At 40.4% G+C, this 22,947-nt stretch overlaps 2 protein-coding genes across 2 annotated transcripts in view; both read right to left on the bottom strand.

Annotated features, from left to right (window-relative positions):
* Nucleotides 1-14,461, bottom strand: part of scaf8 (SR-related CTD-associated factor 8) — a 63,860-nt gene extending 49,399 nt beyond the window's left edge. The window contains 2 exon segments of the mRNA XM_080751460.1: nucleotides 9,928-10,011; nucleotides 14,325-14,461. Coding sequence (XP_080607586.1) covers nucleotides 9,928-10,011; nucleotides 14,325-14,354 — 114 coding nt within the window. The 5' untranslated portion in view covers nucleotides 14,355-14,461.
* Nucleotides 14,462-22,077: 7,616 nt separating this feature from the next.
* LOC308305931 (dynein axonemal assembly factor 6-like) lies at nucleotides 22,078-22,635 on the bottom strand (the record flags this gene model as incomplete). The annotated part of the gene is made up of 1 exon (XM_080750828.1): nucleotides 22,078-22,635. The coding sequence occupies one exon, from the start codon at nucleotides 22,633-22,635 to the stop codon at nucleotides 22,078-22,080; it is 558 nt and encodes a 185-aa protein (XP_080606954.1).
* Between the last annotated feature and the right edge of the window lie 312 nt (nucleotides 22,636-22,947).

Here is a 22,947-nt window from a genome sequence, read left to right on the forward strand (position 1 = left end):
ATCTAGCCTAGAGCAAACGCTGTGCTTAAATCGCATCAGGCTACTGTTCAGAGTTCAGTAACAAAAAGAGGACAGCATGGGGGTTGTCAGGGTCTGTCAGTGGGTCAGTTCATGAAACATGATCACCATGATTTGATTGAATGACAGATCTGGCTTTCCAAATCAATCAGATTCCAGGTTTCCATCATAAGGGCCACTCGCAATCCTATTCTTGACTAGTCTCACGTGGCCAGACTGTTCCCGTCATACAGTCAGTGTGGGAGACGGAAGTATGAGTATCCGACGTGAGGATCGATAAAGCGGATGTGAAGGCTCCTCCCTACTTCCGTTTCGTTTTTACAGTCGCATTTATCCCAATATAAATATAAATCATATAATCATATTTAGCTTGCTTAGTAGAAATGTTTCCCCTCAATTAAGAAATAAACCATACCAAGTTATATTTTAAAATATATTTTCATGAACGGAAATGCCAGATTCCATTATTGATTTCCAGCATTCATATATGCTATATAGCATTCAGAGACTGTGGAATAGTTGTCTGGCTACAAGAGACTGAGACTGGTCGATTATAAAATACTGTTGCTCCTGTCAGGTTGAAAACCTGTTACTTTTCAGGAGATGCAAAGAAAGTACCTGTGTTCCCCTGGATCCAATCAATGTACTTCACTTCACATTGCCGCAAATCGACAATATTTTCACTAACTTTGCACGACACCATCATATCGTCTCTGTCGGGTGGAAACCTCATATTTCCAAAACTGTTGACCTTTCAGGATTCACATTTTAATCGCATAACCGATAAGCACATCTTTATGTTTAACCCATTTAGGCCTAGGATTATTGAATGCTTTAACCAGTGAAAAATAGCAGATATACAAGCTCACAGCGCGGCACCGAGTGCTGCGCTGCGAGCTTGTAGATCTGCTATTTGCTGTCGTGAAAATGTGTGCAAATCTTTGAATACATGTATTTTCAAAGCAAACGTTTGTAACTCAAATTTTGCTTCTGGGGGGTCCCTGGAACTAGATATTTTGAGATGGGGGTCCGTGGCCAAATAAATATCATTTTGGGTGTCCTTCACATGAAAACGTTTGAGAACCACTGACATAGTAGTCTCTCAACTGGGCTCCATTTAAGTGAAAAGGACCTTTTCTTTGACGATGGCTAGCCAGATTGCTGACATAGAAACAAGCTCGCAGTGAGCTTGTATATCTGCTATTTTTCAATAGTTAAAGCATAAAATAATGATACACAATAATGTGTACCCGTTCTGAATGGGTCAATGTTTTCTTCATCAACATACTGTTTGTACGGTAAACAGAACATTTTAATAGGCTACCTTTTTTTTTATAACAGACTAAATTGATTAACAACTTAAGCCCTATCTACAGGTTTCCAACGCCCCATAGTGCATTGCGCAGACGTTGTACCGAGCTTCCGGCACCGCAGCCGAGTGTGATTTACAAGTTCACAACGGGCTGCATCTGCGACGCGACGTGAGCTTGTATGTCTGCTGTTAAACCGGAAGTGTGGTCCAAATAATCTCCAGTAAACTCCCGCGGAAACGGGTGGATAGCCTAAATATTTAGTCATACAACTGTGACACGCAAAACTGTCCGAACTACAAGTATTTTCAGCTATTTTATCTATTTAAAAAAAGTTTTATTTTCGTAGAATTGATTATTTTTATGTAATCTATTAAATCACTTAGTTTGATTAACTGTTGCACCCCTAGTACTGTGAATGACAACGCTCAATTTTGACATTCATCAAAACACCAGACTGCACTCATAGACAGTATAAAAGATATGGACAAAGCGAAGCCATTGGTTTCTATGCAGCGCAAATGACACAATATGGGTCCTTGGCATGGGTGTTGCCATCATAGATTGTAAAGGCACCAGAGGATGCTATTGGCTGCCAACGGTCACGTGCAACCGCAGAGATACATGGGAGAATGTGGTCGGAGCCTCCCGAAATACAGCACACGAAGAAGAACACAGCCGGCTGGTATCAGTTTAGTTGGCCACGCACCCCTCAACTTTATCATCAATTTTAACATAAATGGGACCTTATTTTCACAAAACGCATATCATCGTGATTGAAAGGCAATTTTTAACTAGCGAAAGGAACCATAAAGTATGTATGAAAGCGTTAATTAAGGTTAGAAAACAAAAGGGGAAAATGAATGGGGTCCAATGGAGAACAATTCTTTATGCGATCTGCCGGGGGGGAAAACAGCGCAACTAGCGGCCAATCATAGGAAGTTTTAGTTCCGTATTGGAGTCATTTTAAATCGGCGGAACTATGCCCCAGACTGCACTGCAGAGCGTCTGTGCCTGATCACTTCTTGTAGAAGCCCTGAAAGCCAGCCAGAGTGTGTGTTATGCCTCTCTCCTTCCCAGCATACTAATGCATGTAACCAATAAAACACTGCAGACAGTGTAGCCGTAGATAGGTCCACCATCAGCTCTAACAACACCAAACATTGGAAATGTAGTCGTTGCATTTCAGTGATTGTGTTAGAAACATGAGCCGTGTGTGTGCGTGTGCGTGTGTGTGTGTGTGTGTGTGTGTGTGTGTGTGTGTGTGTGTGTGTGTGTGTGTGTGTGTGTGTGTTCGTTCTCCTCTTCTCTGGTTGGGTACAATGTGTGTACTGCAGTGGGGAAAAGGCCAAGTCAGCACAGTTCTCAAACCTTTTGGCAGCAAGGACTCCTAAAATGATATGTATTTGGCCGCGGACCCGAAAATGTTTTGTGCCGGGGACCCCCAAAAGAGAAGAGAGTGCTCAGTGCTGCAGCTGTGAGCTTGTAGATCCTCAATTTGAAGTCTGAATAGCCAACATATAAATGGATAGTGGTGACAATGATTGTGAGGCTACTTTAACTGGGGACTCCCTGGAACCCCCACCCCAAGGACCCCTGGCGGCCTCCGGACCACACTTTGAGCCAATGGGCAGAATCTTCCACACAGAAGAAAACAAACTTTCCTGATGTTCTCCACAAGGCACTTCCTATCAAACATCCATGGAGCAATGAAGAAGAACACAGCCATTATGTGATGTGTAATATTAAGTGTTGTTTATGAAATGTGCTCAAAGATGTCAATTCGCTGTGTCTGGTACGAGCTATTCCAAACCAAACAAGTCACCTACGCCAAAAACATGAACAACAACAACTAACAATGACCATCACTCCTGGCTAAGAAATCCCAAACCAACTATCAACCATTCAACCATTCAAGCTCCACAAATATGTAACGTTGTCTATCTTCTGAGCAAACACAATAAAGTGTTGTCTTTGGGATAAATCCACGGTCTAAATGGTTGAAAAGGTGACACTTTTCAACCGCACTAATGCACACTAATGAAGCATTTCTAAAGGGCGACTTCACAGGTGTTTTTGCATCCTGTCATCATTCCATTGTGAGAACCTCCCCCGTCTACGTAAAACCCATCTGAGTGAGACAGTTTTACGAAGGCTGGCAGGCAATCGTTTTTGTGGCATCAATGTGAGACAAGATACACATACAGATCAAATAATAAAAACTTTAAAAAAAGCCTGCACACACTGTCTAATGCAGTGTTTCTCAACCTTTTTTCTGCATGGGCACACTTTTTATGTCCCAAGAATCCATTGGCACGCCAACATAATATGTGGGTGTAAATATCGTCACTGTCGGGAAGAAACCTTGTATCTCCAAGTTTAAAATGTGTTTGTTTCTTCGCAAAGTAAAGCCCTGCTTCATCATACAATGCTGTCGCACAACAGTAGTGAAAACAGCTGTTTTCACTAGTTTAAATCATTTTTAAAATGATAAATACAATACTGGCTTTCAAGCAGTTTCAAGGGGCACACTTGACCCTTCTCAGGGGCACACCAAAGGTCCCCAGGCACAGAGGTTGAGAAACACTGGCCTAATGCCTTAAGTCGGTCCTTGACCGAAACTGAAACGTGATTACGGTAAGCTTTTCATAAATGTGCATGTGAAGACAGTGTGTGGGTGACTTGCTGGGTGTTTTTATTGTTTGACCTGCATATGTCCACAAAAACAATGAAGAGGGTCCAGGAAGAAATATAAAAATACATTTATATATACAGTTTCTATATCGACGTTGTCGGGTGGAAACCTCGTATCTCCAAGTTTCAAATTTGTACGTTCTTTCGCAAAGTAAAGCCCTGCTTCATCATACAAGGCCGTTGCACAAAAGTAGTGAAAACAGCAGATCTACAAGCACACAACGCCTCGCACCACGAGGCGTTGTGTGCTTGTAGATCGGCTGTTTTCACTCGTTTTTAAAATGATAAATGCAAAACAAACGGTTTTGGACATGCAAGGTTTTCACCCGACAACGACGATATACTGTATATACAATATAAAAATCTGTAAATCCGCCCTTTAAAGAAGCTGATATCCTTCAAGTTCCACCAAGGAGAAAACGAGCTCAAAAAGCTGCAAACATGGACCAATGCATAACATCCAGAGACAGAGGGGTAGAGAGAGGCCCACACAGCCAGCCAAGCCCCCCACTTTCCCCAATGTGTGTGGGAACAAATTATTATTATGTCTCAATGCATTTTGTTGTTTTTTTGTTGGTCCGTCTTCCTTGTGAAACAACCCATACTCCTACCTAAGCTGGTAAGGGATTCTCTTATCTCTTTGTAACTCTCTCTCAGTCTCCACCCCATCCTCTCCTGCTTCACTTTCAGTGCTTTTGGGGAGCTGGGAGAGCTGCTGAGGGAAGGGAAACATGTGTTATTCACGCAGACACGCACAACACCGAGATCACACAAGATCCTTCACAAGGAAAAACTGGTCGAAAACAAAGATTCATTAAACATGATGACAACATGGCATGAACCCTTTAAGACCCGGAACCACTTTAACCATTATGGTATGCTTTAAATATTAAAAAGAAATAGCAGATATACAAGCTCGCAGCGTGGCACTCGGTGCCACGCTCTGAGCTTGTAATTTGAACAATCTTGAATTTCTTATCAAATCTTTGAATATACCTTTATATATCCACGAGTTTCCTACGCCCCATAGTGCATTGCGCAAACGTCTGCACCGAGGTTCCGCCGCCGATTTACAAGCTCACAACGGGTTGCATCTGCGACACGACGTGAGCTTGTATGTCTGCTGTTAAACCCGGAAGTTTGGTCCTGATAGTCTCCAGTAAACTCCCGCGGAAACTTGTGGATATATATCTTTATGAGCAAACATTTGTAACTCAAATAGGCCTATTTGCTTCTGTGGGGTCCCTGGAACAACATATTTTGAGATGGGGGTCCATTGCCAAATACTTGTACTTTTGGGGGGTCCTTAACGTGAAAAAGTTTGAGAACCACCAATTTAGAAGAAGGATTTAGAAGACATGTATAGATTATAGAATCTGGTATGTATGTTCACGATTCATCAAAAATAGCAGATCTACAAGCTTGCAGCCGCCCTGTGAGCTTGTGTATCTGCTATTTTTTTTTAAAGTTAAAGCATAAAATAATGGTTAAAGTATCAATGTGTAATAATGCGTTCCATGTCTTAATTGGGTTAAATTAATCGTTAAGTCTGTGGTATCGTCGTGGATCGATCTCCAAGGGCTGCAGTCCTGCGTAAACTAGTGTTAGTGGCAAGAACGCTTCTACTAAAAAGCAAAGAAATTAGCTTGGTTCATATCAAAGATTTACAACAAGGCTGCAAAGATGCTGGTGACTCAAAAGAATCAAAAAGATGTATGATTCTATTCATTTGAATGCTGTCCTGTTTGGGTAGGATTCACAATGAGACGAAACATTTCACATGGTCAACAGTTTACTTAACGACTCCCTTTTTTCTAAACTTATTTCTTGATTCTTTTAACCAACATGGCCATGCTCCTGACATAGCCAACATATCTAAAACATAGTTTAGTTTAGTTTATTTGATCACTCACATACATTTATCAGGTCATACATCCACTTATTCATTGTTACAGGTGATCAAAAGCAATAGGCTGAAGCTGAAAGCTTATGAATGCCTATCCTAGTATACATGGAGTAATTACAATGATTGGTTGTTGCAGTGTTTAAAATGTAAGGATACATCGGCCTATAGCAGATAAGACTCTGTTCAACGCGCTTAATTCCCCGAGATGTCGGCCGGCTACAGACATTTTGAGACGCCGTAGTTCACACTGTGTTCTTATTCTCCTCCACAATGCTCTCAAAGTATTTGTCTCGCCGTGAATCTTTGATCTGAACTGATCTCAAGACCACCCCCCGAACCCATCAAGCATCTCCGAGAAAGACTGCTATGAGATTTTGCCTTTCAATCGGTTGTCGAACAAGACGTTCAAGTGGACGTGACCAGTGATAGTGTTGTTGAGACCATTTATCAGTCATTCTGACTGTCTTTTCATAGGTCCAGCTTATTAGAAACCTAGGTTTGTTTTGCAGCAAACAGTCAACTTAAGAGAAATTAGAGCAATGCTAATGCTGACTTAAAGGACAATATTCAACAACAATGAATTTATGTTTAAAACTCTTGAATGTAATCTCTTGATCTCCTAGTATTTCCTATAGACATGAAACCACATATTGTATATAGTTAGTTGACTGGGGTCCCATAAATATCTTGGCTGAAGATAGCAGATCTACAAGCTCATAACGTGAGTATTTTGGCCAAATATTGGCCCCCAGAATAGGAAGGCTCGGGATTTTCATATTTATCAGGGACTAGATACAAACAGGTGTCCTAAGTGAGTAACGTTGCCAACACAGCTGCCTCCAGTCGCATTCACATTTCACACTCTTCACACAACAGCTGCAAAAACACTTACAAATCTTTGGGGAACACTGAGAATTTTCTTCTTTTTTTTGTTGTATGCCAATTTTAGGCCACAGAGAACAGAAAATGGATAGTGGCTTCTGTTTTAGTGTACCATGTTAACAAATTGGACATATTTCTTTTTGCATCTACAACAATACATTTGATATGTTGAGGTCCGAATCCGATGATTTTGCAATATTTAGGATTCCAATAAGGATGAATAGTGTTTTTTTTCTGCTGCAACATGTCTTTGAAATGAGTTTGTCCTCAACAGGCACACAACCATTTTATCTGAGCTATGTCAGGGTTTTAAATCTTATTGAAATACACAAGTTGGGAAACTGCAACTCATAATGTTTTTTTTTTTCTTTCACCTCCGCTCTACAGGGTAAACATTATTACAATCAAAGCACTTAGCAATAAAGCTGCAATCCACAACATATCTAGCAAATAAATTGTTATTTTGACCAATTTGCATGGAAGCGTAAATACAATAATGAACACAACTTGTGGTGGTAGTTGGGTCTTCCTACAATGAGAAATGTATATCCTGCAATTAGTTAGGACCACAACTGCCGACAAAGAGTTTTGCATGAAACTCGGAAGCGAGAAAACGTCCTCTGCCCAAATGGGCTTTCTGTCTCAGCTCAACGGTAAAAATGACAGCGCTCACACAGGGGGCCTAGGCTTGAACCCCAGGTAAGGACATACAGGTAATAGATTTAAGGCCATAACAGAGGTGTCTGATGATGACACTATTCATTGCATATTTGTTTATTCACTAATATCAGATGCCAGTATGTCACTCGTTAGTGACACTATATTCTCCCCAGACTTTATATAGGGAATAAAATGTTACTGTTGTTTGTCCTGTTCTGTAGAACATTTAATTATCCTATGCAAGGATGTTAGGCCCCGTGTCCGCCAAAATGTTTCTTCCTGAGCGCAACACCTTTTGAGATTGCTTATACCTGTATAACGGGAGCGTTTTTGTAAACTCCAGCAGCTTGGTGTTGCGATGCCCTTTACCTTGCACTTGCATGTGCAAGTGAGGCGCTTTTCCCTGCTTGACATTTTTTTAAATATTTTCCAACTCGGGCGCCCTGCACCCTGCAGCCTGGAAAGCGCTTTTGGTATGATGTTTTCAGCCGAGGAAAAAAAGCCTGAGCTGCTGAATTTTATTCACTGGTTAACTTTGAGCAAAGCAACACTAACAAGGTAATGTACAAGCACCTTCTTATCCCTATATACTTAGTTGACCGAGGTACTCCACGGCTCTATACTCGGCTCTCTAGTAGTTACCTCTAGTCTACACCAAAGGTTTTGCGGTTAACATGTGGTTAAAGTGCTACATGATAATAACATAATATGTCATATCAGTTTTCCATGTTCTGTTTAGTCTTTTAAACAGGATGACATTACATATGAAGCCTACAGGATGTTGAAAAGCTGCTATATCAGATCAACTAGGCTAGTCTAGCACCACAAATAAGTCATGAGTACAGATTGTTGGCAGACTGCCCACCACATTGAAAATAGATGGATGGTGTTCCTTCATATGGGTAACCACGGTGGCTCAAGTGTCACAAACTCTTAAAACAGAAAAGTATTACCCTATCAACAAGGGGTGTAACGATATAGTTTTAACAATACGATACGCATCACGATACGTACATGGTTGACAATACGATACATGGATTTGGTTCATTCATGGCGATACGATTCGATTCAATGATTTAAACTCGATATAGTAACTATTTAGCATTTAGCAAGACATTAAATCTGTGTGAAACGTGTCAATAGAGCAGGTTTTTAAGGGGAAAATCTATTATTATGGATATAAATAAGTAAACACTGTGATCATTTAGCAAATACATGGACATTATATTACAACAAATGGACAAACCTGCACCTTGACATGAGTACAGAGATTACACACATTTATCCATAGACCAAGAGTAGCTATATGGAATGGAAAAGTAATTAGACCCTTCTTTTACATTTTCCCTCTTAAAATGGCTAAATACAAGGCACAAATACTTAGTTTCCTAACAATCGATTATTTGCTTTGCAAAACGATTCGATACCGTTTTTTTGCATTGTAAAACGATACACAGAGCCAAAGGGTACGATATTTGCTTTTGCATATCGATATAGATCATTGCAAATTAAAAATGATTTTCTGATTCAGTTACTATATCGTTACACCCCTACTATCAACTCATTGACTGCCACATGACGAGATAAACAAGATATATGTCTTTGTCCTGTGTGCCACTGACGAGATAAGAGACTTTTATTTCAGTTCATCAAAATTGGCAATGGTGTACATCTGCTCTAAATGTACCACATCTGGTTTGAACCAGAAAAAGGTTCAAACCAGACATAAAGGCAGTCTGTGCGTAAAATGTCTTATCTGAATGAATCAAATCCCATATATGACAGCAGATTAACACAAAAAAAGGTTTTGGATATCCTTTATGGGCTTATCATTTTAATGTTATATTTGCATGTCTTGAATGAGAAAGGGACTGACTTTTATCTTTCTGCATAGTGGTTTAGGATAGAGATGCTTCGATTGCAATTTTTGGGTCCAATACCAATCACTGATCAACTGGAATTAGTATCTGCCGAATCGATACAGATATTCCCGATCACAGCATCAAATCAATAGATTCTTCTATTTATTGTGTTACTGGACCAGCATTTATATATCTAATGATTCTTCTAACAAAACATTGATATTGTATATTAAGTATAAACTTTAGGAGATTGCAGGCTGAGGTCCTTTAGTATCCAATTCAACTTGAAGGAATTGAAGCTGAGGTTACATTCAGTCCCACAGATAAATATTGTGAAAATAGCTGATCTAAGCTTGTAGATCGGCAAAGCCGATACGGATCAAAGCCGATAGAGGCATAATCGGCCGATCGAGAAAACTCACAGATCAATCGGCACATCTCTAGTTTTGGATAATATGTGAAGAATATTTTAAAAGTGATTTAGATTTATTATCCAGGCAAGGATCTCTCTCATCTCTCTTTTCAAACCGATTATTTTGTCACTACAAAAATGTTTAGCCTGCTAGTGTCTCATTCTTCACCTGAACATACTTACTTTCATAGCTTTGATTCCCGACTTGGTGATGTTTGTCATCTTGGCCTTGGAGATGGGAGGTTTGTACTCATTCAGAGAGTACAGCTGGAAGAGGACACAAATGAAAACATCTCAGTCATCGATCTTTTATAGTTTGTGTGTTTGTGTGTGTGTGCACGTGTGTGTGTGTGTGTGTGTGTGTGTGTGTGTGTGTGTGTGTGTGTGTGTGTGTGTGTGTGTGTGTGTGTGTGTGTGTGTGTGAGAGAGAGAGAGAGAGAGAGAGAGAATCAAGGGCTGAAACAATACTGACAAAGTCTAAGAGTGATTATACAAATATTTCAAATGTGATTTCAAGATTATAGTCAGGCCATTACAAGGTTTTCTTGTCATTCATTTTCCAGAACTTTGAAGTTGATTTACAAAACAGTGGTTTTGTTACCAATTTGATGTGACAATGAATGCATGTGACAATGCACAGGATTTTGATTACGGATATATATATATCCAATATCGTATTTGATACGCTGACCGGCAGCGCCTCTGTAATAGGGCCGATTCACACTCCACTAGAGCCGAATGTATTTCGGTTCTGGGAATCTCAAAATCTCGGTGGCACCAAACAGACTAATTAATGGCGGGTCATTCCAAACCTCTGAATGAATCATATTGTAAATTAGACAGAGCCTAACTAAAATAAATTTGTCTCTAAAAGTGGAGTATGAATCGGGCCCCTATCAAGACCAATCAGCGTTTCTATTTCTGTTTTATTGTCAACACGTGTATTGTCTGAGACTAGAGAATATGATTTGTGAATCCTTTACAAAACGGCTTTAACGGCAGCTGCCTTGGCATGAAGAACTTGTTTTGCTACAGACTTTGTTTAATTGTTTACACAGCAAAGTCCTCTGCGTTCTTTTATTTAAAGAAAGGCATAGAACGCCACTTTGCCTTGTGTACTTTTTTTACCCATTAATTGCATCAAATTGCAAATATCAGATCTAAAAGCTCACAATGCGTTGCAAAGCGTTGTGAGCTTGTAGATGTGCTATTTTGGCGAGTCGATTTGTGTAGGGAAATAAAGATCGTACCAAAAGCGTTGTTTTATCCAAGTACAGAGGGTTTGAGTGGTACTGCTGCGTGTATGGTGTGATGGAGGACAATTTCACGATAAACTAAAATCTCCAAGCTATGATTATTGTGAGCTTTTTTGTTTGTTTTTTTAACGATTATCGTCCCATGCATCCTTAGTAGATGGGGACGATTGTTATTATCATGATAAAAAACACTCACAATAATCGTATCGTGGAGATTTAATTATCCTCCCTCATGCACTGGGATCAATTCACCTTTTATTTGCCAAACTGCATATCCGGTACCACTTAAACCCTCTATAATTGGTAAAACGGACCTGGAAATACATACTTGATATTCACGTGTTGCAAATACGACGCGTTGTGAGCTTGTAGATCTACTATTTTGGGGCAAATGTTCCGCCTCAGAATAATGGATGTTGGGGATATTTTGATTATCGGGCTGATATTTTAAAAGAATCACAATTATTTAGGTCACTCACAACAATCATGACATGATATTTTCATAGTGTCTCATCCCTTAAGGCCCATTCCCACTGGGCCAGATAACAGATATCTGGAGATATTTCTCCAGATATTTTTCAATGCAAAGAGGATGGTAGATACAGATAAAAAAAATATTTGCCACAGATAAAAGTATCTGTGGCAAATATCTGTGGTAGATTTTTTTTTATCTGTATCTACCATCCACTTTGCATGGAAACATATCTGGAGAAATATCTCCAGATATCTGTTATCTGGCACAGTGGGAATGGGCCTTTAGTGTGCTGTTCTGCACCAGACCAGACAGAGCCTGAGGCCAGACGGTTCACTTCCAAGGCTCTTGGTGTCCAATGAATCAGTGAGATACTGTAATATCCTGTCTCCTTTACCGTACCACCTCCCGCGTCTGGAGACATTTTGAGTTATACAGGGTTCCCACACATTTTTACCAATTAATTTCCAAAACTTTTCCAGAATATTTAACCCGATTTCCGGGACAATATAACAATAATTCAGCTCAATAACGAGTCGCTTACTCCTATGCGCAATGCACAAAGACAGGTAGTGTTAGTGTATACCAGTGCCAGTGGTTCTCAACCTTTTCAGGCTGTGACCCCCGAAATAATCATGTTTTAACTGGGGACCCCCCACCCTGACGAGCACTAAGAGTTGAAGAATTTTGTATAACACGGTTCTATTGTGAAAATAGCTTATTTTCACAATTTCTGACTCTAATATTTGACAATTTGGCCAATTTTTAATTTGTCATTTTAGAGGTATTAACAAAATCAATAACCAAAGACAATGCATATCTATTTTTTCCAGGACCTTCCAGGACCCTTGATCAATTCCAAAACTTTTCCAGTACTGGAAAAATATTTTTCTAATTTCAAAATATTTCCAGGAATTTCATGACCATGGGAACCCTGGTTATAATAAACACTGAATAACAAAAAATATAATTCAGTGTTGCATCCCAAAGAGCCCATAACATATTCCCAGAATGCATTTTTTTCTTTTTAAGCCTGATTAAACCACTTCAACATTTTAGGATCAGGTCTCTCAATGCAGAATGATGATGGTGTGTGTGTGTGTGTGTGTGTGTGTGTGTGTGTGTGTGTGTGTGTGTGTGTGTGTGTGTGTGGTACAACAGTAGGTTAGCAGTTGCTAACTAGCTAGCTAAGTTAGCTGAATCTTCCAACGCATATATGGATGAATGCGTAATAGCCATGGTAATAACATGTATACACACACCAGATGCAGTATACAGTACACCTGACCTTATATCAGTAGGGAGTCATGTATGTTGCTGTTTAAAAGATCTGTAAAAGATCATTATTTCTACGAGTAGTAGAAATATGTCCTGTAGGAAGAGAAATTAGCCAACTAGCTAAATAATATCAACAACCAACCTTACCAAGGCGGTTTAGCTAGCTTTAACTTTTAGCTAGCTTCTTAGCCAAATGTTGATGGTTGCTTTACTTGCTTATTATTTGCAGTGGTGGAAAAAGTATCTTTTTTATTTATTTGTTTTATTTTAAACAGGATTTATCAGGAGTAAAATTATCAATGCTGCAATGCGGGAAATACTCTTGTTACAAGTAAAAGTCCAGAATTCAAAATGTATTATGAGTAAAAGAACAAAAGTATTGGCATCAAAATGTACTTAGAGTAGCAAAAGTTTAAGTACAAAATAAAACACCTAAAAATGTTACGTAAGTAAATGTACTTAGTTACTTTACACCAAAGGCAGTGCACTGCAGATATTAAGGGCTTATTATTTGTGTCGTTTAGCCACATACTGCCCTATCTTAATGCCTGGGTTATTATTCTACTAGGCTACAAGCCCACAGAGCGTTGCGATGCAACGCCTTTGTGGGCTTGCAGATCTACCGTTTTCTAAAACACGTTTGCGGGGGGAAGAAATGGGGAAACAAACGTTAAAATGTTGGCATATTAATAAAGACATGTCCAACACGTGCACGGCAGGGTGCGTGTTGCTTAGTAACGGTTTGAGCCAGGCATTAAAAAGCACCGTTTATTTAACGTCAGTCAGTCAGACCACCGGTTAACTGTTAACTGCGGCCTGACTGTCGCCCCCCTTACAAGGACGCCAAGGATGCGTACACTGCGTCACAAAGGAGCGCCGGCGTTACGCTTTGGAAACAACTCGGTGGCGGAAAAAAATACCCACATTTGTTGTTACCAAATACCAAAAGTATATCAACACTGCAATGTAGAAAAATACTCTGTAAAAAAATGTACTTGAGTAAAAGTAGAAAAGTATTGGCATTAAAATGTACTTGAAGTCAAGTACCAAAGAACGTTCGATTTCACGTTTTCAAATAAAATCTACAAGCTCACAGCGACACAGACTTGCAGATCGGCTATTTTCAAATGGAAGAAACATAGCGCTTAAGTGGATAAATGTATTGTAATGATCATCATAATCAAACAAGTAACTCAAATTTTCAAATACATCTAATGGGGTAAAAGTACAATATTTGGATCCGAGACGTAGGGCCTAGTAAAGTAGAAATTAAGTATTGGAAATAAATACGTCCATTTTTTTCTGAGCCTCAGATATCTAATCTAAATTAGGACATAAAGACACAAAATAATACATAATGGCCTGGAGAAAAACCCGTGTCGGTTGTATGTGACGTCACGGTCGTGTCCTTGGTACATTGATCCTAGCCTGCCCTTCTCTCCCTTCGTTCTCTTCTCTGCTAGCTTTAGCTTCGTGCTAATGCTAACGGCAGCGCAAAAACCCCAACCTCGACACAACACAACCCGACCCCCAGTTCTCCGGCTTTAAAACACCCCAGTGCGTTCCCAACAAACCTCGAGGTTAAAGGATTTGACGGCCTCCATGGTGGCGGTTGTTTCAGCTCGCAGTTTGGCGGTGAGAAGAGTTATTTACACGGGAAAAAAATCAATCTCCCGAAGGAGGAAACATGTATGAGATGGAGACTGACTCGCTCACACACACACACTGGCGGCCAATATGGCGCACCTCATTCTCTCTCACTACGTAACCCAGTGGTTACACGGAGAGCAGCGGCCCCTCGTGGCCGACATCTGGCATTACAGGGAGATTGGCTGTTGTGTATTTACACCATACAGTCTATGATTTACACCAGCAGTGGTTGGAAAAAAGTAACTCACAATCACATGTTTTACTTAAAAGTTCACCGCCAAAATGACTTGTTTTCTATTGATTACTCACACCATGGAGACTTGAATTCAATAATATGTTTTTTGTTGTTGCATTCCTAAGACGATAATTTGATTTGACTCGAATACATTTTTTGTTGTTGGAATGCGACAAATAAAAATGTAATTCAAGTCTTCATGGTGTGAGTAATCAATAGAAAACAAGTCATTTTGAGGGTGAACTACTCCTTTTTTTATTTTATTTCAGGACGCTGTCAAACTTGGACCACGACTGTAGATGCAGGGGGAGTGAACCCTTCTAGAACCTCCCAGAGACCTGTTGACATCCTCCGTTTCCTGGATGGAGCATGGATTCTTCTTCCAGGAGCCACCTCCATGCAACCTTCTAATAAACTCTTAATCAGTCAAAACCTACAAATGATAACTCCTTTGATGAAGTGGCAAATAAAATTATTTAATTTAATTTACTGTATTCATGTTTCCTTGCTTAGATGCTAAGAAAAACATTGTTACTATAAGGATACAAAATACTATATGACATCTATATATTTAACAGCATATGGCCATATGGATTGATAATACAATGGCAAAACAATTGGAGATTAAGCATGCAACCCAACACCATTTTAATTTGTCATCTATTGCTTGCACATAGATATGCATGTGTTGATCTATCTAAATTGAATCCCCTTCACCTACAGTATTTGTGATCAGGTTGTCAAAATGCATTAACAAAGTTTCTTATCTAAAGATTAAACAACACAAGTATAATCTGCCAAATGTAAAACATTTTATTGATGGGTTCTCGTGGAATGAAGGATGTCAATATGTGCTTCTGTTGTCCTCATCATCTTTTGCAAATGGCATGAAGACAATCCTTCGGCAGCATTCTGAAGGTCTGCAATTCTCCACTCAGCAGCAGGCATGTTTCTGTGAATATATGGAATATATTCAAACTATCAGTATCTGTTGTAAAAAAATAGCATGTCAAAGAAATAGCATGTCAAAGATTCAATGAATGGAGTTTCACCACTATGGTTGGGGTAGTAGGCTACTTGTTTGTCCCGCTATATTAGCCGCAAATTGCAACACTAGATTTTTTTATAATCTGATGAATCTAGGGTTGCAATACCTCCCATAGGCAGCCAATGCATCAAAACGTTATTTTGCTATCTGATTGTATTAAACGACGTCAAACTCACCAATATTGCGGCTCTATGGAAAGCTTGGAATTTACTCTTGCTATCTGCAAAGTGTTTTTTTTCTGAAGAATCCACCGTATAATTGTTATGATTTATTTTCTGTCAAGAAATCCGAGCAGACATGGTTTATTTTCTAAGTGTTGAACTTCGGAAGCGCTTGTCTTCTATAACGCCATGTCCCCCTCCTGCATAATGTGACATTTAGAACCAGGTGGTCACAGGACCGTTGAGGGATTTTCCACGAGCGCTTCCAAACTCCAGGACTTAGAAAATATTATCACCTGAACCAAATTTCTTGGATAGAAAGTAACTCATAACATGTCTAATGTGGATTTTTCTGAAACAAACACTTTGCAGATAGAAAGAGTAAATTCCAAGCTTTCCATAGAGCCACAATATTGGTGAGTTTGAAGTTGTTTAATACAATCAGATAGCAAAAAACTGTTTTGATGCATTGGCTGCCTATGGGAGGTATTGCAACCCTAGATTCATCCGATTATAAAAAAAATCTAGTGTTGCAATTTGCGGCTACCGCTATATGTTTACTCAATGAGAGAATGTAATTATTAATCTACCACGATAGTTCCAGCATTATATCTCCCCACTGTAATATTATAGAGTTGTAGGTGTACTAAATCTAATATAATAAATAGGTCACCAGCACTTTCGCCTATAACATATTCGCCTACACGCATTTGGTCCTTTCGCCTGGCATTTTCGCCTTGGAGGAGAGTCTTTTCACCTACCTGTCTGAGCCATTTCGCCTACTCTCAATTCTGCTGTCAGACTGTCCATGTTTGCAAATTATCTCTTTGTCATTTAAATATTATAGTGACTGTGACAGTGGTGTCAAGTGAATCTAACAGTTTACTTGACATTTATTATTTACATCACATTTTATTCCTAAAAAATGGCAAAATAGTTTTTTATGCCTGTTGACAGGCAAGGTTGATTCTATAGGCTATTTAGGTGTAGCATATCTTATATAGACCTATATAGGCTAATAGCCTATATATGTTGTATAGCCTAATGTTAAAACAATATAGGCCTACAATACTGTTCATTTTACAATACTGTTCAATACTGCACCAAAGAATGTATAGTATCGGGACATGGATTAATTCATTATTTGGGCGCACCTGATTCCAATAGCTCTGTATTTGTGTGATTACTATGGAGTGCATAGGATAGCCGTGTGTAGGTTTGACATGTAACACCACTGTCACAGTCACTCTAATATTTAAATGACAAAGAGATAATATGAAAACATGGACAGTCTGACAGCAGAATTGAGGGTAGGCGAAATGGCTCAGACAGGTAGGTGAAAAGACTCTCCTCCACGGCAAAAGTGCCCCGCGAAAAGACCTGGCGAAAATGTTATAGGCGATTATGCCTGACACCAATAAATATATGGTCCCCAAAATAACCGATAAGCATGTAGATTGCCATTTTCAAACATGTTGAACTTTTACCTTTGGACTATAAGTACATTTTTATGCCAACACTTTCGTACTTTTACTCAAGTAGATATTGAATTCTGGACGTCTACTATAAATGTAATTCTACAATGCAGTAGCCTCCCTCATCAGTCCAGTAAGCTGCCACAAAATCAGTAATGTATTAAATTATCACTGCCTACAGGTATCCTTGTTTTCATCCAAATTACTATAGCATTCAAAAGGAGCTTTATTGGCATGAGAAAACATACATTTACATTGCCAAAGCAAGTGTCAAAAATAAAAACGGTTGAAAAGGGGGGACATATAGTTGGAGGGGGTAGGCCTACAGCATTGTGTAAAAGAGTTACAGTATGCCGCATGTTGCCATTTTATATAGAGTATAAAGCTTTTGGAACAAATAGCATTGTTACCCCTAGCTCTGGTCCATAGCGTTAGTGGAGTTCTCCCTAACGCTATGTTCCTCTACCTCCGTATTCCTTGGCAAAACCGGAACACCCCGCCGTCTGGTCCAAAAATAACAAAAACTGTTTCGCCCCTCATCAAACCAAAGGTATCAGTGGACAGTTGAAAGCTTACTCTACTTAGTGGACGAGGTCTGAGCCCCCCACCACACGATTAAAATACATTTCTAGGGCAAAATGAAAAATATTCCACCGGATGGAGACGCTCTTCCAGGTTTTTACGAAACAGCGCTTCCAACGTCGCAGAGTTGAATAACACCCAGTGAGACTAATGCTCAGTGTAATTCGGTCCTCTGACCTGCGCGGCAGTAGTGAGTTGGCACCTTGATGGCGACGACAAATAGTGAAAAACGAGAAGAAATGGAGTCTCCATCCGGTGGAATATTTTTCATTTTGCCCTAGAAATGTATTTTAATCGTGTGGTGGGGGGCTCAGCCCGCGTCCACTAAGTAGAGTAAACTTTCAACTGTCCACCGATACCTTTGGTTTGATGAGGGGCGAAACAGTTTTTGTTATTTTCGGACCAGACGGCGGGGTTTTCCGGTTTTGCCAAGGAATACGGAGGTAGAGGAACATAGCGTTAGGGAGAACTCCACTAACGCTATGGACCAGAGCTATGTTACCCCCAATACAATTGAGATAGTATAAAAATAAAGTCTCGGATGTAAAATGCTAATTAATGCTAACAGATGATAGCGTAAACAAGCCAAAGCCTACTGACAGATCCAAGTTTGTGAACGGCTGCAGAAGGATCGTCGACCGACTGGATCCAGACATGTCATCCTCCTGTGCCTATCCAGCAGTTCTTTTCACACTGATCATTGCGTGTGTTCACTGAAATGAATTGTTTTGCCCACGACAAAGCTCCAGCACCTCCCGCATGGTAAACAAACTCTAACCCGGAACAAGAAGAGTCAGTGTTGTGCAACAGAGCTGAGCCTGAGCAGTGGTGCCATAGCATAGAGCAGCGCCACCTGCTGCACAGAAACCTACGCTGACGTCATCTTCACATAGACAGGAAATGGCGTGCCAGAATAAGGTCCTGAAAGGGGGCCAGTAAGGAAATGCGAAAATATTCGATAAAATCGTGAAAACTGGGTCAATTTTGATTAAAAAAAATTCTATCTTCATGAAAATAACTTCCGGTTATGCCTAAATTGTTCATTTAGCAAGAAAACAACCTAAAAGCTGTCCGTCATTTGGACAAAAAATAAATAATGAATTGAAATAACAACGGTGTGCACTGTATACTATTGAATAGTAGTGTTTAAACTGCAAGTTCAGCTTTAAGTAAACGTCAATAATTCAAAATGGACTTGAGTGAAAGTACGAAAGTATTGGTTAAAAGAGTACTATTACTATAATATTTTTAACTGGGATCTTAGATCTGGTCAACCCTGGACAAATGAATTGAGATCTTTATTCTATTCTAATGGTTTGTTTTTTATTTGCCAAAACAAGCTACTATATGTGATGTTCTTCAGATAATTAGAAATAGGCCTACAATTTTTTCCAGATAAAGAAAAGTGGCGTAGTGATATTTGGTAACTTATAAACCCAAGTTGCGGACTTATTATCTCATAAAGGACATATACACTGTAGAAACCTTATGTGAAGTATATTTAAGTAAAAGACAATGATCTCTGTGTGCACAAAGACGTCTGGAACATTAGCCTTTGAGACAGGCAGGTTTAATGCCACTCAGGAGAGATCTTTTGTGAACTTGGTGAAATTGAAAGGTTCACTTTTAGTTTTATTGGCCTAAATATGTTGATATAAGAGAGGTATTTGTTAACAAGATGTCTTCCATCTGTGATGATTTCCTTGAGTTAGACAATTATGAAAAACTTCAGATATGTTTTGCCAAAGGAGCATTTATTGTGTCAGATTGTATTGGTCAAGCTTGGGAGAGAAGACAAAACACTTTGTTTAATTCTGTGTAACTTAATGTATGACTATATTGTAAAACATGCTGTAAACTTGAAAATGGTGTCTTATAAACCCATGAGGGTGGGGCACTCTGTGTGCAGGACACGAAAATAAACTAATCAATGAATCAATCGTCGGTACTAATAGGCAGAATGTCCCATTTCAAGTTTTCAAATGTGTTGGCTACACAAATAGCCTATTGAAAATAGCAGATCTACAAGCTTTACTTTGATTGATTGATTGATTGATTGATTGATTGATTGACTGACTGACTGACTGACTGACAATATGCACAAAACAAAGCAATGTACAGATAAAACATCAAAAGGATAGGGTTCCTTGAAGGGGTCCAAATGGTCCTTACAGGTAACCCTGATAGTTTTGAGAGTCCTTGAAATTATCTCAAAATATTTTGTTTCAGGGACCCCCAGAAGCAATTATTTTAGTTAAAAATGTTTCAAGATCTTTCGAAAATAGCAGATCTACAAGCTCATAGCACAGTATCTTCTTCTTTGAATGTCCAAAGTAAAACAATAAAAAAAACAAATGACACAGATGCTTTCCCTGATTGAATGGTTAACCCTTCCATGCGTGCCAAGCACATCATGAGGTGTGAATGTCAGATCAGTGGTGCATGTTCTAGTGGTTAGGGGAGTTGCAGGTGGATGTTGTCCATGTAAGATACTCCAAATCCGCATCACAGCTCCGACCATGCAAGGACCTGTTAAGACACACAGACAGAGTAGCCATACATACAGGGCCGAGGCCACAGGATCTGGGGGCAGCATAACACAGTACTACTTACATGTAACACAGCATAACAGAGTACTGACATACAGAGACAGACAACACACCTCACATACAGTAACCCCTCAGCCATCCTTGGAATTTAAACCCTAGCCTGAGCTGTATCCTATATATAGGCATCCCGGGTAGGTGGGTTCTGCACATAAGTCCGACTGCCCATACTCTAAGTCAGACATCTAATTACCCCGAAGGTGGATAGGGTTAGGTTTAGGTGTGAGTTTAGGTTTAGGCATAGCTTTACTGAGGTTAGAGTTAGGGTTAAGGTTAGGTTTAGGCGTAGTTTTACTGAGGTTAGGGTTAGAGTTGGGCTGGGTTTTCCGCCAGGTTGTAAGTGCCAACCAGTGCCAGCCCAAGGTTGTTGGGGACCCTATACTAAAAGTATTGTTGGGGTCCTCTGTTGGGGTCCTCTGGTCGATAACCACCTTCCAAGCCCTGACTATAGCAAGACTTGGTTTGCACCAGCAGCATACAATGTGATTTTTAAAAAGATAAAAAGAATGGAACAAATGATCAAAAACTAGAAAGATGCAATTTTGAGAAATTGCAAGTGTGGTTGCCGCTTTTGCGTTTTCCCATTCAAGTCAATGCGGAAAAAGAATTCATGAATACATTCAACAACAACGTATCCCAAAATGCAAGCACACGCATTCCAGAAGAAGCCGGTCGATTTGACATAAATGACCCCACTGAGTGTGTGCCGCCCAAACTGTGGGAGGAGTAGTCTGGCAAACTTTTGGGTTACTCTATAAAGTTTTTGGGGGATCACTCTATAAAGTTGGGCAATAACTATAGTGTGTTGCCTATAGCAACCACAGTAATAGGTAACTAGGTCAGCCTAGTAACAGTGTGCACGAGAAATGTGGCATTGATTAGTCCAGCAGTTTGTGAGATTATGCCCAGACAGACACTTATATATGACCACCTTTTTCAGAGCCGTGAAAAAACAAAGACGCCCACTATGATACTTTGTTTGGCTCAGTGGCCTCTAGCACAGGCAGCAGATTCACATTCTCATTTGGTTTCTGACATCCGCTGGTCAGGTTGTCCAGGCTGAACAGCTCAACAGAACAGTTCAAATGACTAAACACCAGCCCCTTTCGGGCCTAGGTGTAGAAAAAGAAATGGAATAATGGAATGTACAGTATAACAATGTAACTAGAAAGATGCAATTGGAAATTGCAAGTGTGGTAGCCGTTGACTCTAATTGGGAGCCAATCAGAGAGGGGGAAAAGGATGACATCATAATATCAAGGTATCGTGATGTATGATTGGGTGAAGGGTTAAATCAGGTGGTAAAAACACCAAGAACAATAGTCTGGTTGCCCTGCGGGGAAACCACACTAACTAGACTGCACTCTGTCGAGGTGCCAAATTGCATCTTGCGCACTCGTGGCCAATGGCCATGTATGGCCTACTTGTGTGCCAGCAGTGTGCGCTCTGCGTCCGGTGTATCTGTTTGCCCAGTGTTATTTATATCAGGTAACACATGTTGGTGGTGACGTCACCAAGGATGCTGACAGAAACACTTAACTGGGTACTTTGCTGCCGCGGGTAATTAATGTTACTTAAAAATGTCGGTACGGTTTATGAACAGCGTGACCTCCAGTTCCTCCTTTTCACCGTAGAAGCGGGCCTTTCCCTCTCGGGCGTGCACCGCATGGGGAAGATGGAGCGCCAGTTTATACTTTGGCGTCCGCAGGTCGAGGAACGCCTCCCTCACGTCCAAGACCACGTCTGCTGCTTTGGTGTCTGGGAGTTTGACCTTCACCAGCATGGCCTCGCAGCACGCGGACGACGGGTCCTTGCCGCTCACGCCCAGGAACACGTCCTCGGTCCCCACGCTCTGCTTCAGGACGATCTCGTAGTCGGGCTGAGGCCGGGGGTCAGCAAGGTCCTCGTGACGGGGGCCCTCTGCCACCTCTTCCTCTCTCCAGATGTCTTTGGTGTTCTTCTCGCGCGCAGCCGTCACCTCTTTCCTGGTCGTGGTCGGAGGTCCTATGTGTCCTGGACCCAAGCGCGCAGAAGGAGCCGCACTTTGATAATCATCCTCGTCGTCGTTAGGAGATAGCAAGGCAGAGAGCGCCCGTAGGTTTTTCAAGGACTTTCCAAGACCTTCCATTTTGTAATTGGCCTTTCGATCTACTATAGAAACACAATGAAACAAAGGACAAACTGTTAGGTTATGCAGGTTATCATAGTCATGTTATTTTGAAATTATATCCATCTGGTGATGCAATTAGACAGTTGGACGACCGTATATAGGACACCCGGCTTGTCATGACGTATACGATGACGTAATGATGCCCCGACTCTACCAATAACCTTTCCAAGAGAGCATGGCCGGATCTAGCCTTTAGCACTAGGTGGGGCAGGAAGAAATGAGGCTGGAAAAATGGGGGGACAAACCCCCTAAAACACCCAAAATGCATAG

This window comes from Nannobrachium achirus (genome assembly GCF_963921795.1).
Source record: "Nannobrachium achirus genome assembly, chromosome: 20".
NCBI lineage: Eukaryota > Metazoa > Chordata > Actinopteri > Myctophiformes > Myctophidae > Nannobrachium > Nannobrachium achirus.